The sequence below is a fragment of the Caretta caretta genome, chromosome 9 (assembly GCF_965140235.1).
Source record: "Caretta caretta isolate rCarCar2 chromosome 9, rCarCar1.hap1, whole genome shotgun sequence".
Lineage (NCBI taxonomy): Eukaryota > Metazoa > Chordata > Testudines > Cheloniidae > Caretta > Caretta caretta.
In genome coordinates, this window is record NC_134214.1 from 1,642,859 (window position 1) to 1,659,349 (window position 16,491).

At 41.9% G+C, this 16,491-nt stretch overlaps 1 protein-coding gene across 11 annotated transcripts in view; it reads left to right on the forward strand.

Annotated features, from left to right (window-relative positions):
• Positions 1-16,491, forward strand: part of ATP13A3 (ATPase 13A3) — a 132,281-nt gene that overhangs the window by 110,752 nt on the left and 5,038 nt on the right. For 10 of the 11 annotated variants that reach the window (XM_075132019.1, XM_075132021.1, XM_075132020.1 and 7 more), the window contains 6 exons: positions 1,202-1,274; positions 3,025-3,202; positions 4,686-4,873; positions 6,104-6,192; positions 9,354-9,434; positions 15,219-15,308. In XM_075132019.1, the coding sequence (XP_074988120.1) occupies positions 1,202-1,274; positions 3,025-3,202; positions 4,686-4,873; positions 6,104-6,192; positions 9,354-9,434; positions 15,219-15,308 (699 nt within the window). The remainder of the gene's footprint in view (positions 1-1,201; positions 1,275-3,024; positions 3,203-4,685; positions 4,874-6,103; positions 6,193-9,353; positions 9,435-15,218; positions 15,309-16,491) is intronic. The other variant, XM_048864479.2, reaches the window with a different exon arrangement.

Consider the following 16,491-nt stretch of genomic DNA (forward strand, 5'->3'; position numbering starts at 1 on the left):
TATAATGGTCATCGAAAAATATTACAATTTTGCCTTTGATGACTAGCTAACTTTACCACGGTATTCACAGTATTTCATAAAAAGCAAAGGAGTACTAAGAAAAGGAGTACTTGTGGCACCTTAGAGACTAACCAATTTATTTGAGCATGAGCTTTCGTGAGCTACAGCTCACTTCATCAGATGCATACCGTGGAAACTGCAGCAGACTTTATATACACACAGAGAATATGAAACAATACCTCCTCCCACCCCACTGTCCTGCTGGTATGAGCTGTAGCTCACGAAAGCTTATGCTCAGATAAATTGGTTAGTCTCTAAGGTGCCACAAGTCCTCCTTTTCTTTTTGCGAATACAGACTAATACGGCTGTTACTCTGAAACCTGACAGTATTTCATGTCCTTCTCAGTAGTTAGTATAAGGAATACTGTGGTAACATTTTCTGTTTGTTAAAGGCAAAAAAACCAAAATCAGGTTATAACGGCTCTCAGAACTGCTGTGATGGAGGTATGTACCCAGAGAGAGCAATAAAATACTAAAATCTAACAGAACGTGTAGAATGAAGACCTGTTTTTCCATTGGTTACCATGCCATGGTAACAACAACTACCAAAGGAACGGTACTGTAAACAAAATGGCACGTCAGTAATGACATACAACTGGAGACAGAGCAACTGGAAGATACTGAGTTGTGGGGAAGAAAATGGGTTGGGTGTATTTTGGCAGAAATGACCTAATTTAAAGGCCCTCAGTGGAAATTCCTTCCACTTTAACTGTTGGCTAATTCACCTCTGTATCTTTAATTCAGAATACCAGTTAGTAGTAAGGGAGTTTTGGAGTGGCAGCTTTTGAGCCATATGCTATGTGATTAAATTATTGGGATTTTCTGGTATAGAACCCTTGGGGAACTTCAGGGTTTAAGATAGCCTTTGTTTGCTGGGTGTAGGCAGCATTGTAATCTACTCATTTGGCCAAAGAACAACTTACACTTAAAAACTACCTAGAAATTGATTTGAATCTGCATGCTTTAGTGTCATACAGTACATTGGTACCACAGGGTTTGATTCTGTGCACAGTACTCCTGACTCCCACAGACTTTGGACACTCACCCATTGTTTATAAAGTTTCGGTGCAAGTATTCATGTAGATGAATTTTTTTAAAAAGCTGTAAAATGAGTAATATTGTCCTTGTGTTTTCTGTATAGATCCTGAGTAATTTAGGAGATTTCCAGTTTCTTTTCATCGATCTGGCAATCATTTTGGTGGTTGTCTTTACCAGTGAGTATTGTGCTGAATTACTTCTCATGCTTTGCTTGATTAGCAATCAGCTGTTTAATTAACTAGGAAAAAAGAGCAAATGTGTGTCTCAGGCACATACTTTTTAGCATCTTGTTAAATATTCCTATTAACCATCAATATGACTTGTGGTTTGGTAGCTGTAAAGGCTCCATCTCAAAAGTATGAGTCAACTAAATGATAAAGTACACACATTTCTGACAGGTGTCCCCCTGCATCTTTCTTCTACAGTTCTGCATGTAGCTATAGTATAGGAGGGAGATGGGGTTATTTAAAAAAACCCCGAAGGTAAAAAACCTGTTACTTCTTGTTTTAAATACCATTGTTCATGTAAATGGTCTAAATGTACATTGTTAGTTATGTCTGCCATGCCAGTAAGTATTTTCCTGGTTGTCCTTGGGCAGCCACAGGTCTCTTGTGGCCCTTGTGCTTTTTTTGTGTGATTTCTGCTTTCGTTCAGTAGTTACTGTTTCATTGTCAGATGTTCTCCCAGTCTCTGCGCACTGGGGATGGGTAGGAGAAGGGACTGACCTTCCGCCCCCCCCACCCCGCCTCCCACCTGACACACACCAGCAGGCAAGGGCACAGGAACCTCCTTCTCTCCTTCCCTTCCTATCCCACGAGAGAGAGATGCCACTTACGTCGGTCGCTCCTTAAGGGAATGTAGGAGAAAAGGGTGAACAAACCGTGGGAATAATCCCCAAAACAGTGTATGAATTAGAAAATCTAATGCTGAAGTATTGCACTAAATCAGAGTGAGCTCAGGTATGTGACGTGTCACCACACAGAGTTGATTAGCAGTCATGATGTCATGAATGCAGCTTTTGGCAGTACAGTGAGGCTGAAATTTGACCAATAGCGAGTAGGCATTATTTAAAGAGTTACGGCTCATTTCATCCAAAAGATCATGGTGCGATTACACTTTGTTGTTTACATTTTCACAAGTGGATTTTTTTTTATGCACAAGAGATTACAGTCTCACTTGTGCTGTAGGCATATGTATTTATCCACACTTGTAAAGCAAGCAGATAGTGATTAGCTCAGGGGATTTTAGCAGAATTATTATTGCTCTTGAAATTGAAGTATACTGTCTCAAGACAAAGACCGGGAACCTGTAATTGCTGCTGATTTTTACAGGTGCCATGAAGATGGGAAGGCTGGTCTACCTCTGCTGCTACTCTGGCCCCCTGTTCCTTGGCTGCCCTGGGTGCCACAAGGCTGGGTTAGCCAATGGGAGGCTGGTTTTCTCCATCTCTGTGGCAGCAGCCTATTGAGATGCTGCCTTGTGCAAACTGATACACATTACTAGGACTCAGAACCACCAAAGCAATTTGGGACAATGCAAATATCTGAAAGTCTCAAGCAGAACATTCTGAAGCTTTGTCTAGGCTACGAGGTAGGGGTGAGAGTCCCCGGGTTGCGTACACATACTTGTACTAGCTCTCATCCAGCCTGTTTGCGTATAAACAGCTGTGTAGTCATGGTATCCCAGAGGCATGGCTGAACCAGGCCAAGTGCTTACCCCCCAGTTTTAGGCAGCTACTACTTGTGCTAACGTGGCTACTTATCCTCTTGTGAGCCCAAGGAGAGCTAGCGTGGTATGGTACGGGAGCAGGGGAATCATACCCAGACCTCCTAGCGTACACATAGCCTAATTCCATAGAAGTTAAACAAAATAATACTTGGAAATGTGCAGATTATAAACTCCTTGATTTTCTTTCTCCCAATACAGTGAGTTTAAATTCCGCTTGGAAGGAGCTTGTTGCACAAAGGCCACCTTCAGGTCTCATCTCAGGTCAACTTCTCTGCTCAGTTCTGTCTCAGATTATCACCTGCCTGAGTTTTCAAACCATAGGATTTATTTGGGTCAAACAACAACCCTGGTATGAGCCCTGGACCACAACGTCAGAGTAAGTTGTACACTGGTAAATACAGAATATGGTAACACTGATTAGGAGGAATGGTTTATAAATATTTTAATGCCCTTTGGTAACTAGCAAATTCCAAGGTGTCTTTCACATGGCAACTGGCTAATGGGCAGTTTTCCTTGCCATGGAAGGAGAAAAGGCTTCTGATTTCTTGGAATCAAACTACAACGGGATTCTTGCCTTGAGTGGGCCTCAGCTTGCCCTGACAGCCTCTTTCACAGAACTGGAGGTCTCCCTCTTCCCTGCTGCCTGTAAGATTCATGTGGGGACCGTAGGGAAAGGTGGGGTCATGTCAGATGATCAGGATATGGTGTGTGGAAGAATTGGCAAAGGGTTGGGGATGCTGCAAGGTGAGCAGAGAGTGAGAGATGATTTGCCCTCTTGGAGGAAGACGAATAATCTTCTCATGCTCAGGAAGTTACATCAGGGCAAGCGGCCTAATGGACTTCATTTTGTCCGGGTTAGGAGAATTAGTGAAGCGTGTGTTATGGGATTGGGATGCTAGAGGTGAAGTACAGAAGTTTCACTGAGCTGCAGTACCACCGTGTAGAACACTACGGTACCATATTCTAAGGGTTTAAGATAATGTACTGGGGGAGTTCTATGACCCCCTTATAAGGAATGGCTGGAGGGACCACAAGAGACCATCAGAGATGGACTATCAACGTTTACATCACTGTGTGGAGGGTGGAAAGGAAGGGAAAGTAATCATCTTTGTATGATAGTCTGATGTGCTAAGATAGAGTCTTAGCAATTACTTCCAGTTGTTAATGTTAGTAGAAGTGGGTCTGCACTGGAGCCCTGAACTTCAGAGCAATTTTCAGATCCAACCTTTTTCTGCTCTGTCTAGAGAAGTTCTATCATCCTGTTATGAAGCAGCAGCATTATCTGTCCTATCACAAAGAGTCGTGTTTAAGTAATAAAATAGGAGTTAGAATTCAAGGTTTACAATGAAGCTTGTTTCAAATTTGCTTTATTTCATATGTACACAATTTTTTGTGTGTAACTGCTCAATGCATACAGTGGACAGTGTTCACCTGTGATAACTTTGTCTTGCAGCTAGTTTGTGTACCATATCAGTGGCGTAGAAATAACGGCTACAGGCCGTTATTTATACCAGTCTCGCTTTGTTTATTTTTCAGTTTGTAAAATTCACTTACTGCAGCCTCTACAGGCAGTAGAACAATAAGTCCTATACAATTTGTATCACTAGCTGACACAATGGAAACACAGAAGAATTCAGAACTCAAGGGGCACAAAAGAAACTCCAGTTCATGACCTCAGTCATCACCTGACACAAAGGCCTTTCTGAATTACTTCATTAACGGTTGTAAAATGTCTAAAATATACCCACCATAACCTCTGTAGCCATTTATACTGGAATTATTTTCACAATAAAGACAAGGGTAAAACTTACTGTAACCCTCCACTTTGACTCCGTGTTGAATGTTCTTCTGCATTGCAGTGCATGTAACTTATCAGCAGCCACAAACACCAGCTCCTCGCAGCATGAGAATGAGACTCTTCATGATGAGCACAATATCAAAAACTATGAAAACACAACAGTGTTCTTTATCTCCAGCTTTCAGTACCTCATAGTGGCAATTGTCTTTTCTAAAGGGAAGCCCTTTAGACAGCCTTGCTACAAAAATGGTAAGTCTCTTCTCATTATATACAATTCCTCTGTATTTTTCTAAGTAAGAATCCAGATTACAGGAGGCATGTTTTGTTCACTTAGCACATTTGTTTAGGTGCAAGTTGTGCTGCTTTTTCAGTAACAGATTTGCTGCTGCAAGAATGTGGGGTTCCCCCAAGAGAAGAGGGAGGGGATAGTTTCTCAGGTGAAAATAGATGGGGCAGTATTATAGAATAGTCAAGATTTCCTCTGGGAATTTGGGAAGGTTAATGCAGAAATTCTCACGTGCTACAAATTTTAGCTTTTTTTCCAAAGTAAAATGCATGAAATGTGAATGGTATGCTCTCTCTGGGAAAACCACCTAAATACAGTCATTACCACTGTATTGAATGAGGTTTCTCTATTGACTCAATGATTTTGGTAGCAGAATACTCCTGCATTCCACTGCTGTTTTGTTTAAGACATGGAATAATAACATTTTTCACTTCTTAATCTGTGGGGACTGTGTGCTTGCTGCATACACTAAAATCTGCTTGCTAATATCCTTAAGATAGTTTTATGTGTTTAGAAATCTCACATTCAGATTTTTTAGATTTAGATTCAGGTGCTTTAATGTTTTTCAGAATTCTGAAAGATTCTGGTCTGCATTATAGGTCTCAAAACTTACATTTTAAATATGGTCTTTTCTTGGGAGAGCAAAAAAGTGTAATCTAAAATCTGTAACTTTTTGTTGTTAGGGCAGTGGTTGATTTGAACTCCTGTAATTTAGTCATTTTATATTTATCTAAAATTATGTGTATGGGTTTATATTGTTTTAGAAGGTTAATGGAGAAAAAATATACATATACAGTTAATGAAGTAATATATACACGTGTGTGCACGCACACTAAAGTGAAATGAGGATTATATCCACCATTGCAATGTGCTTTCAGGTTTATATTCTGCTGTTGTGAAAGGGGAAAACTTCTTGTAAGTTAAGTGTCACATAAGATGCATTGTTTTTATAAATTAATGAGAATTAACCAGATGTTTAAGGTGGCTTTTTTGCATATACAATAAAATCATTGCAATATAATTTTACAGGAGAGAAATCCAAAACTGTTTAATGTAATATGTACTTGTATATGGTCTACCGATGAAAAATACATTTTGTGAACTATTGTTTAGGGGTTATTGTAATAGATATATATGCAAAAGCTAAGAGTGACAGAATGTTTAAAGTTGTATTTCTCTTTTTCTTTTTACAGTTCTGTTTGTTATATCTGTGATAGTTATTTATATCTTCACATTATTCATCATGTTGTATCCAGTTGAATCCATTGACAGGTTTCTTGAGGTAAGATTCAACAAGCAGGTGTATACACTTTATACCTCATAAACTAAGTTGGCTGGTTTCTCTTCCAGTCTAAAGTTCCCATTGGATAGATTGAAAGTTAGAGTTCAAATTCTACCAGAAGGCTAGCCTAATGAAAATCTGGCATATACCTATAGAGTCTGATGAGAACCAGATATAAATTTGGTCTCACCATTTTTAAATTTTTATTAAAAAAAAAAAATCCCTTTCGATCTAATTAATGCAGAAGAATCATAGAATCATAGAATATCAGGGTTGGAAGGGACCCCAGAAGGTCATCTAGTCCAACCCCCTGCTCGAAGCAGAACCAATTCCCAGTTAAATCATCCCAGCCAGGGCTTTGTCAAGCCTGACCTTAAAAACCTCTAAGGAAGGAGATTCTACCACCTCCCTAGGTAACGCATTCCAGTGTTTCACCACCCTCTTAGTGAAAAAGTTTTTCCTAATATCCAATCTAAACCTCCCCCACTGCAACTTGAGACCATTACTCCTCGTTCTGTCATCTGCTACCATTGAGAACAGTTTAGAGCCATCCTCTTTGGAACCCCCTTTCAGGTAGTTGAAAGCAGCTATCAAATCCCCCCTCATTCTTCTCTTCTGCAGGCTAAACAATCCCAGCTCCCTCAGCCTCTCCTCATACGTCATGTGTTCTAGACCCCTAATCATTTTTGTTGCCCTTCGCTGGACCCTCTCCAATTTATCCACATCCTTCTTGTAGTGTGGGGCCCAAAACTGGACACAGTACTCCAGATGAGACCTCACCAATGTCGAATAGAGGGGAACGATCACATCCCTCGATCTGCTCGCTATGCCCCTACTTATACATCCCAAAATGCCATTGGCCTTCTTGGCAACAAGGGCACACTGCTGACTCATATCCAGCTTCTCGTCCACTGTCACCCCTAGGTCCTTTTCCGCAGAACTGCTGCCTAGCCATTCGGTCCCTAGTCTGTAGCGGTGCATTGGATTCTTCCATCCTAAGTGCAGGACCCTGCACTTATCCTTATTGAACCTCATCAGATTTCTTTTGGCCCAATCCTCCAATTTGTCTAGGTCCTTCTGTATCCTATCCCTCCCCTCCAGCGTATCTACCACTCCTCCCAGTTTAGTATCATCCGCAAATTTGCTGAGAGTGCAATCCACACCATCCTCCAGATCATTTATGAAGATATTGAACAAAACCGGCCCCAGGACCGACCCTTGGGGCACTCCACTTGATACCGGCTGCCAACTAGACATGGAGCCATTGATCACTACCCGTTGAGCCCGACAATCTAGCCAGCTTTCTACCCACCTTATAGTGCATTCATCCAGCCCATACTTCCTTAACTTGCTGACAAGAATACTGTGGGAGACCGTGTCAAAAGCTTTGCTAAAGTCAAGAAACAATACATCCACTGCTTTCCCTTCATCCACAGAACCAGTAATCTCATCATAAAAGGCGATTAGATTAGTCAGGCATGACCTTCCCTTGGTGAATCCATGCTGGCTGTTCCTGATCACTTTCCTCTCATGCAAGTGCTTCAGGATTGATTCTTTGAGGACCTGCTCCATGATTTTTCCAGGGACTGAGGTGAGGCTGACTGGCCTGTAGTTCCCAGGATCCTCCTTCTTCCCTTTTTTAAAGATGGGCACTACATTAGCCTTTTTCCAGTCATCCGGGACTTCCCCAGTTCGCCACGAGTTTTCAAAGATAATGGCCAATGGCTCTGCAATCACAGCCGCCAATTCCTTCAGCACTCTCGGATGCAACTCGTCCGGCCCCATGGACTTGTGCACGTCCAGCTTTTCTAAATAGTCCCTAACCACCTCTATCTCCACAGAGGGCTGGCCATCTCTTCCCCATTTTGTGATGCCCAGCGCAGCAGTCTGGGAGCTGACCTTGTTAGTGAAAACAGAGGCAAAAAAAGCATTGAGTACATTAGCTTTTTCCACATCCTCTGTCACTAGGTTGCCTCCCTCATTCTGTAAGGGGCCCACACTTTCCTTGGCTTTCTTCTTGTTGCCAACATACCTGAAGAAACCCTTCTTGTTACTCTTGACATCTCTTGCTAGCTGCAGCTCCAGGTGCGATTTGGCCCTCCTGATATCATTCCTACATGCCCGAGCAATATTTTTATACTCTTCCCTGGTCATATGTCCAACCTTCCACTTCCTGTAAGCTTCTTTTTTATGTTTAAGATCCGCTAGGATTTCACCATTAAGCCAAGCTGGTCGCCTGCCATACTTACTATTCTTTCGACTCATCGGGATGGTTTGTCCCTGTAACCTCAACAGGGATTCCTTGAAATACAGCCAGCTCTCCTGGACTCCTTTCCCCTTCAAGTTAGTCCCCCAGGGGATCCTGGCCATCCGTTCCCTGAGGGAGTCGAATTCTGCTTTCCTGAAGTCCAGGGTCCGTATCCTGCTGCTTACCTTTCTTCCCTGCGTCAGGATCCTGAACTCAACCAACTCATGGTCACTGCCTCCCAGATTCCCATCCACTTTTGCTTCCCCCACTAATTCTTCCCGGTTTGTGAGCAGCAGGTCAAGAAAAGCTCCCCCCCTAGTTGGCTCCTCTAGCACTTGCACCAGGAAATTGTCCCCTACGCTTTCCAAAAACCTCCTGGATTATCTATGCACCGCTGTATTGCTCTCCCAGCAGATATCAGGAAAATTAAAGTCACCCATGAGAATCAGGGCATGCGATCTAGTAGCTTCCGCGAGCTGCCGGAAGAAAGCCTCATCTACCTCATCCCCCTGGTCCGGTGGTCTATAGCAGACTCCCACCACTACATCACTCTTGTTGCTCACACTTCTAAACTTAATCCAGAGACACTCAGGTTTTTCTACAGTTTCGTACCGGAGCTCTGAGCAGTCATACTGCTCCCTTACATACAGAAACATGTGTTTAAAACCCTTAACACTTTCTCAACAAGATACTGTAGAACGAGAGGTAATGCTACCTAGTGCACTCTGCAGATAAGCATTATCTGCCCTATCACAAAGAGTCGTGTTTAAGTAATAAAATAGGAGTTAGAATTCAAGGTTTACAACCAAGCTTGTTTCAAATTTGCTTTATTTCCTATATACACAATTTTTTGTGTGTAACTGCTCAATGCATACAGTGGACAGTGTTCACCTGTGATAACTTTGTCTTGCAGCTAGTTTGTGTACCATATCAGTGGCGTATAACAATTCTCGTCATTATCATCATCAATGCAATTGTATCCATCTTGGTGGAGGTAAGTAGCTCAGATTAACAAGTGGGTTTTTTTCCGTGTAGCCTTTTCCTGGGGTACAAGTACATCCTATATAAAATGCTGATGGAGTCCAGTTATGTTTGTATTTCTAATGTATTTTCAGGCAAGGTTAAGGCCACAAAGTTTAAAGTTTCATAATACAGATAATTAATAAAATAAGAAATAATGTGAATAATTGAGTTAAGCATTGTTATTGAATTCAGCGTAATGTACAGCACCAGTGAACTATGTTCAACACAGACTTCTGACATTTAATTTTTTTTTAGGGTGTGTGTCACTATCCTTATGCTGGGTCACAAGTGTGACTCATAGTTTAACAGTGGAAGGGACCATTAGATCCTCTAGTCTGACCTCCTACACATCACATTAAATTTCACCCAGTTACCCTTGTATTGAGCCCAGTAAATTGGGTTTGGCTCAAGCATATCTTCCAGAACTACTTCAATCTTGATTTGAAGAGATCAAGAGACGGAGAATCCACCACTTCCCTTGATAATTTGTTTCAATGGTTAATCATCCTCTGTTAAAAATGTGTGTCTAACTTCTACGTTGTGCTTGTCTGGGTTCCATTTCCAGCCATTGGCTCTTGTCTTGCCATTCACTACTAGTGTAAAGTCCTTTCATACCTGGTATTTTTTCCCCCGAAGGTGCTTACACACCGTAATTGTCACCTCTCTTCTTTTTGATTAGCTAAACAGATTGTGCTCTTTAAATATCTCATTGTAAAGCATTTTCTTGAATCATCTTTGTGGCTCTTTTCTGCATCATCTTCAATTTTTTAAACGTCATTTTAAAAATGTGGCCACCATAAATGTACGCCATATTCCAGTATTGGTCTCACCAATGCTATATACAGAGGTAAAATATCCTCCTTACTCCTGCTTATTGCTCCCCTGTTTATACATCCAAGGATCATATCAGTCCTTTCTTCCACAGTATCACACTGGCAGCTCATGCTCAGCTGTTTGTCCCCTAAATCCTTTTAGAGTTGCTGCGTTCTGTAAAGATAGCCTGTATTTCTTATTCCTAGAGAGAGAACTTTGTATTTGGTTGCATTAAAAGCTGTTTCGTTTGAATGGGCCCAGTTTACCAAGTGACCCAGATTGCTCTCTAGGACTGTCCCGTCCTTATTATATACTACTCTGCCAATCTTTGTGTCATCTGCAAATTTTATCAGCAGTAATTTTATATTTAGTTCCAGATCATTGACGAAAATGTTGAAAAAATTGGGTCTAGTACTGATCCCTCTGGAGCCCCACTAGAAACATCCCATTTAATAATTATTCCTAGGACCCTACCAAATTCATGAAAAACGCATCTTGGATAGTGAAATCTGGTCTTTTGTGTGCTTTTACGCTATACTATACAGATGTCACAGGGAAGACCAGCGTTTCTCAAATTGCAGGTCCTGACCCAAAAGGGAGTTGAAGGGGGTCACAAGGTTATTGTAGTGGGGGTCGCAGTAATGCCACCCTTACTTCTGTACTGCTGCCTTCAGAGCTGGGCCGCTGGAGAGCGGTGGCTACTGACCGAGGGCCCAGCTCTGCAGGCAGCAGCGCAGAAGTCAGGGTGGCAACACCGTACCGTGCCCTCCTTCCTTCTGTGCTGCTGCTGGCGGCAGCGCTGCCTTCAGAGCTGGGCTCCCCGCCAGCGGCTGCCGCTCTCCAGCTGCTCTGAAGGCAGCGCCGCTGTCAGCAGCAGCGCAGAAGGTGAGAGTAGCAGTACCACAACCCCTCCTACAATAATCTTGTGACCCCCCCTAACCCCCAACTCCTTTATGGGTCAGGACCCCTAAAATTACAACACCTATTGAATTTCAGATTTAAATAGCTGAAATTATTAAATTTACGATTTAAAAAAGTCCTATGACTGTGAAATTGACCAAAATGGACCGTGAATTTGGTAGGGCCCTAATGATTCCCCATTGATGACTACTTTTTAATATCTGTCAGTTAGCCACTTCTTAATTCATTTAGGTTGTGTTTTATTGATAGTGCCAATTTTAAAATCATATTTCCATCCTTTAATTCTTTATCAGTTGAATCCCATATCGGCTTTGCCATTATTTTACCTGAGTTTGATGTCAGGCTAACTAGTCTGTAATTACCTGCATCATCCCACTTGTCCTTTTTGAATATTGAGACAACATTAGCATTCTTCCTGTCTTCTAGAATTTCCCTGGTGTTCAAAGACTTGTTAAAAATGTACATCAGTGGGCCGGAGATTTTCTCAGCCAGATCTTTTAGTACTCTTTGGTACAAGTTATCCAGACCTGCTGATTTAAAATTATTTATCTCTCATAGATATTGTCTGACATCCCCCTTCGTTTGAAAGTACTTCTTCATCCTCATGTGAAACATCATCTTCCTTTCTCAAATACAGAACAGAAGAAATTATTTAGCACTTCTTTTTCTGCATACATTTCATTATTAACAGTTTTACCATTTCCATTTAATAATAGGCCTGTACAAATGCTAGGATTTTTTTTTTTGTTGCTAATTTTCTAAAACTCCTTATTGTCCTTAGCGCTGCTAGTGTTTTAGCCACAGAGTTTTCCCTGACATCTTTAGCTTCCCTTATCAATGTTCTGCACTTCATAACTTCTCATTTATATTAATTGCTATCTGCTTCCCTCATTTGCTATTTGTTGTTTGTTGCTTTTTTATTTTGAACTGCTGATGTACTTTGTCACTGAACCAGGATGGGCTTTCAACCAAGTTGTCATGTTTCTTGATTGTAGCATCATAACTTTTTGCCCATCTAATAAACTTCCTTAAGAACTCCCAATTTTCCGTCACATTTTTCTATCTAAAATTTTCCTCGCAATCAATTTTGCTCTATTGTCCTCAGCTTTGAGAAATTAGCCCTTTTGAAGCACCAAATATTTACATCACTGGTTCGGACTGTCCTCTATTTGCTCATATTAAATGTAATCAAGTCATGAGCAGTAGTCCCTAGGCAACCACCAACTTCCCAGTCCAGTGATTAATTCATAGTTCTGTCATAATGAAGTCCAAAAGCATTACCTCATTGGGTGCAATACCCTTTGTGTTTAAAAAATGATCATCTACAATTTTTAGAAACGAATATGTGTTTTGTGATTGGCTGGAGGAGATCTCCAGTATGCAGGGACAACTCTAGCTGTAAGCAAACTAGGCTGCTGCCGAGGGTGGCTGATTTGGCCAGTCCTCCCTCAATTATGATGGAGGGGTGGCCGGGCCAAATTTGAGTGAGTGGCATTGTGACCTAACGCACAAGCATGCAACACCACTCGCACAAATTTGGGCTGGCCACCAAATCTGTGGTCGTGATTGTGGAGCAGCCAGGCCAAATCTGCGTCCTGAGGCCAATGAGGAGGGGAGCCGCACACGGAAGTTTTGCTGAAGATGGCAGATTGTCTTGAGCGGTCTCTGCCGGCATGTGTCTCCCACGCTGAAGAACCCCATAACAACACAACTTTTATTTCCACATGTTAAAGACCAATATTTAAGGAGGAATAACTCATCCTGTTTGCTGGTTTGATGTTCTGTAACAACAGATCCTCCATGGAGCCCTCCTGGGCTTTGTTAGTTAGCACATGGATCGATATGCTTTCAAGAGCCAATGTCTCTGAGTTAACAATAACTCTGAAACAGGTAATGGTTCCTTTAATGTAATATCGGATCCTCCCCTCCCCCCTTTACCCTCTTTGTCTGTCCTAAACAGGTTTATAACCTGTGATTTTAACCTTCCAATCATGTGCATCATCCAGCAGATTCCAGTAAAGCCACTTATCTAAAATTTCTTCTCATCAGTGAGAATTTCCACTTCTTCCTACTTTTTACCTTGACTCCTAGCATTGGTGTATAAGCAATATGCTCTTCACATTTTCACATCTGTTTTAATTTGTTAATGACACACTGAGTTTGAGTTAATACCGCATTTGCCCCCTTAGCACCTGTCCCTTGTCGTAATACCGCATTTGCCCCCTTAGCACCTGTCCCTACCCTCTCCCCCTCATCGGCTCCAGTTGGTCTCGAAGCAAGATGATTAGCTGCCTATTTAGCTGCCATGATTAGCAGATGCATGCTGGTCCCATTCATATAGCTCTGTCTCCCACTGGAATATGGCCCAGTCCTCCACAAATCCAAACCTTCAGCTTCATACCAGTTGCACTGTCTATGGTTCACATCCAATATTTTCTGCCTTCTGTTGCTTGTGGGACTGGAAGGCTCTCCAAGAAGATAACTTGGACGTTCCTCCTCTTCAGCTCCCTTCCAAGATCCCTGAAGTTTTCTGCAATCTGTGGGATGCCATAGCTTTGGAACCAGTGTGTATCCCCACCAGTGGAGACTTGCCAGAAGATTTAATAACCCCATCCTTCTTGCACTTACATTTCATATTTTCGCCCTGGGGTGACAGCATACCATCCTGCTCTCCTTGTGTCCTTTGCTAAATTCTGTGTCCACTCTTCATATGGAGTCACTGGTGAGGATTGTTTGCCTTCTAGAGATAGGTGAAAACCCTGTCTTTATAGCTGCTTGCTTCATAATGCAACGGTGCCCATGAGGCATGTCCCTTTTAGCTTTCTGTTCTGTTACTCCGGAGACAGGTTCCTCTGTAGTTGCTTCACTGTGTACCTGATACTGAATGAGGACTTTTAGCTGGGTTGAATACCTCCTGGTTTTCTCTCTACTCTTGGTCAGTCCATTTCTTTGGTTTCTGTTCTTTCCAGTTCTCCTTTCACAGACTCTTCCCCTTGTCGTGTCTGTAGTAGTGATTTCCAAATGTGGTTGTCAAAGAGGTGTTGAAACTTGTGCTTCCAGACCACGTATTTTCTCCTGCAGTATGGCCACCAGCTTGCATTCATGCACTAGAGATCGATTTGGTCTTCTGACAGAAAAGTAAACATAGCATGTCTGAGGCAGGACACAGTTGTTTCCTTGTGGTCCATGTTAGCTACGTGGAGTAGAGCTATACCTTCAACAGAAGGAGCCAGGCTCCCTCCAGAACTCACCAGCTTGTCACTCTTATTTGCCTACCTCAGGAGTTCACCTGGCAACTGACTATATACTAAGCTTCACTGCTCAGCTCTACCCGCTCTTTAGCAAGCCAGGGTTAACCTCTGACACTTCAAACCCTGGGTCTGTTCAAAGACAACAGGGTTACAGCCACACTGCCCTCACTGCGACACAGACAGACCTGTCTCACCTAGCCTGGTCAGGGGTCCACAGCCCAGCCACGCAACCTTCCTGGAGAACAGACAGACCAAACACACCACTCACCAGTTTCCTCTGCCTCTGAGCACAGCATCCACACCTATGCCCCCTGAAACCTAATAACTAACTTTGGACTGTGATCAACACTGCTAAATATATACCCAAAAGATCAGACTAATCAGAATGCAAAATATGATTTGAGAAAAGAATCTTAATTCAAAGCTTCCTTAGAACTTGCAGTGCTTATTGGGGATTCTTAAAATAGTAGTGTCAAAACTTGTTTTAAAAAGAAATCCTATTTGTGTAAATGCAGTTGTCATAATTATTGCAATTAATGTAAAGCATTTATTCATGCTCTTAAAACCCTCATGTAAGCACTTAAATACTGAAGATGGTTTCTCTCTTAAATACTGATTAAAATAAATTTTGTGAAATGAAAGCTGAGTTTAGTTCTGCACTGAGCTAATTATGCCAACATCACCGTTTCAGATTTTATTTATATGTGCACACTAACAACAAATGATCATTAGTCTTTTTAATTCTTCCCACTCCCTGCAATGTCTCACAGAATATCCTCCTTGACATGATCCTTTGGAAGATTGTGTCCAGTCGAATTAAACAAGGGGAATATCGCCTCGCCAGGCTCCAGCCACCTCAGGTTGGAGACCAATATTTTGCTGCTAATCATCCAACAGTATGCAGATTAATTTAGTTTTTTATCATGCATTTTGTAGTGGTTTCTGGGTGTGTTTGTTTTTCTGCTTGTATAAACCTGTTTTTAAATAATGTCTTTATCATCTTTCTGTAACTTTACAATTAAAAGGGATTTTAACAGAAGCATCTTTAAATATTATTATAAACATGTCCTAAGCAGGTAAGTGTACGTTAAGAAGTTTAGCTTCACTTACAGGACTTGAGAAACAGTGTGAGGCCTCTCTAATTTTTCCATTGGCTTGTTTTTTCACTCCAAAATGACACACTTAGAATTTCAGGGACTAACGCATGCAGTGTCACCAGTGTCCATCCCAGACTCTTAGTTGTAGTCTGCATGTCAGCAGATCAGTAGAGTGGGACTAGAAATGTCTTAATTCTCATGAAAACCGGGTTCTTAACTCTGGGTTTGATCCAGCTCCCAGTGAAATGAATTAAATTGACTCAGAAGGTGTTGGAGCATCCTCTGTGTGATCAGTAATTTATGGTACATACAAACAAAGGGAAACCAAATGAGACATGGTAAATTACTACTCCTTCTTAAGCTTTTTAAGCTGGTGTTGGCAGCTCCTCCTCCTCAAGAGATAGTCAACAAACTGCATTTGGTACCACCCAGAGGCTACAGTCTATGGAAAATGCAGTGCAGTAAAACACTGCTGGTTTGGTTATTCCCTTTAACGCCTCATAGCTTTTGCCTGCCTCTGGGCAGGGAACCGGCACAAGGCCCAGCCACTGCTTCAGTCAGAACTGAGCTTGATTGTGAGAAAGTCCGTGGTGCCTAGGGTTCTGCACGGGGGTAAATCTAAGCCAGGGAGCATAAGGGCAATCACTTATATGTATATCCACCAGCACGGCAGTCACACACAGTAGCTGAGGTAGACTGAGAAATGGGAGGAACCAAATACCTGGAGAATGTTAGCAGTGTGTTTGTCTATTTATTCCAGTTAGTGCAGTAACATTTCTAAGGTTTATGTATTGCCTATTTAGGATGAGGGGAGTGAGGAAGACTTTTAAAAAAATAAATAAACACGGTGTGATTTATGCGTACATACTAGGAGATTGCTTCTAATTCACTGTTTTGCATGCTTTTTAATAGCACACACTGTCAGATAGGCATGGTTAGTTTAAAT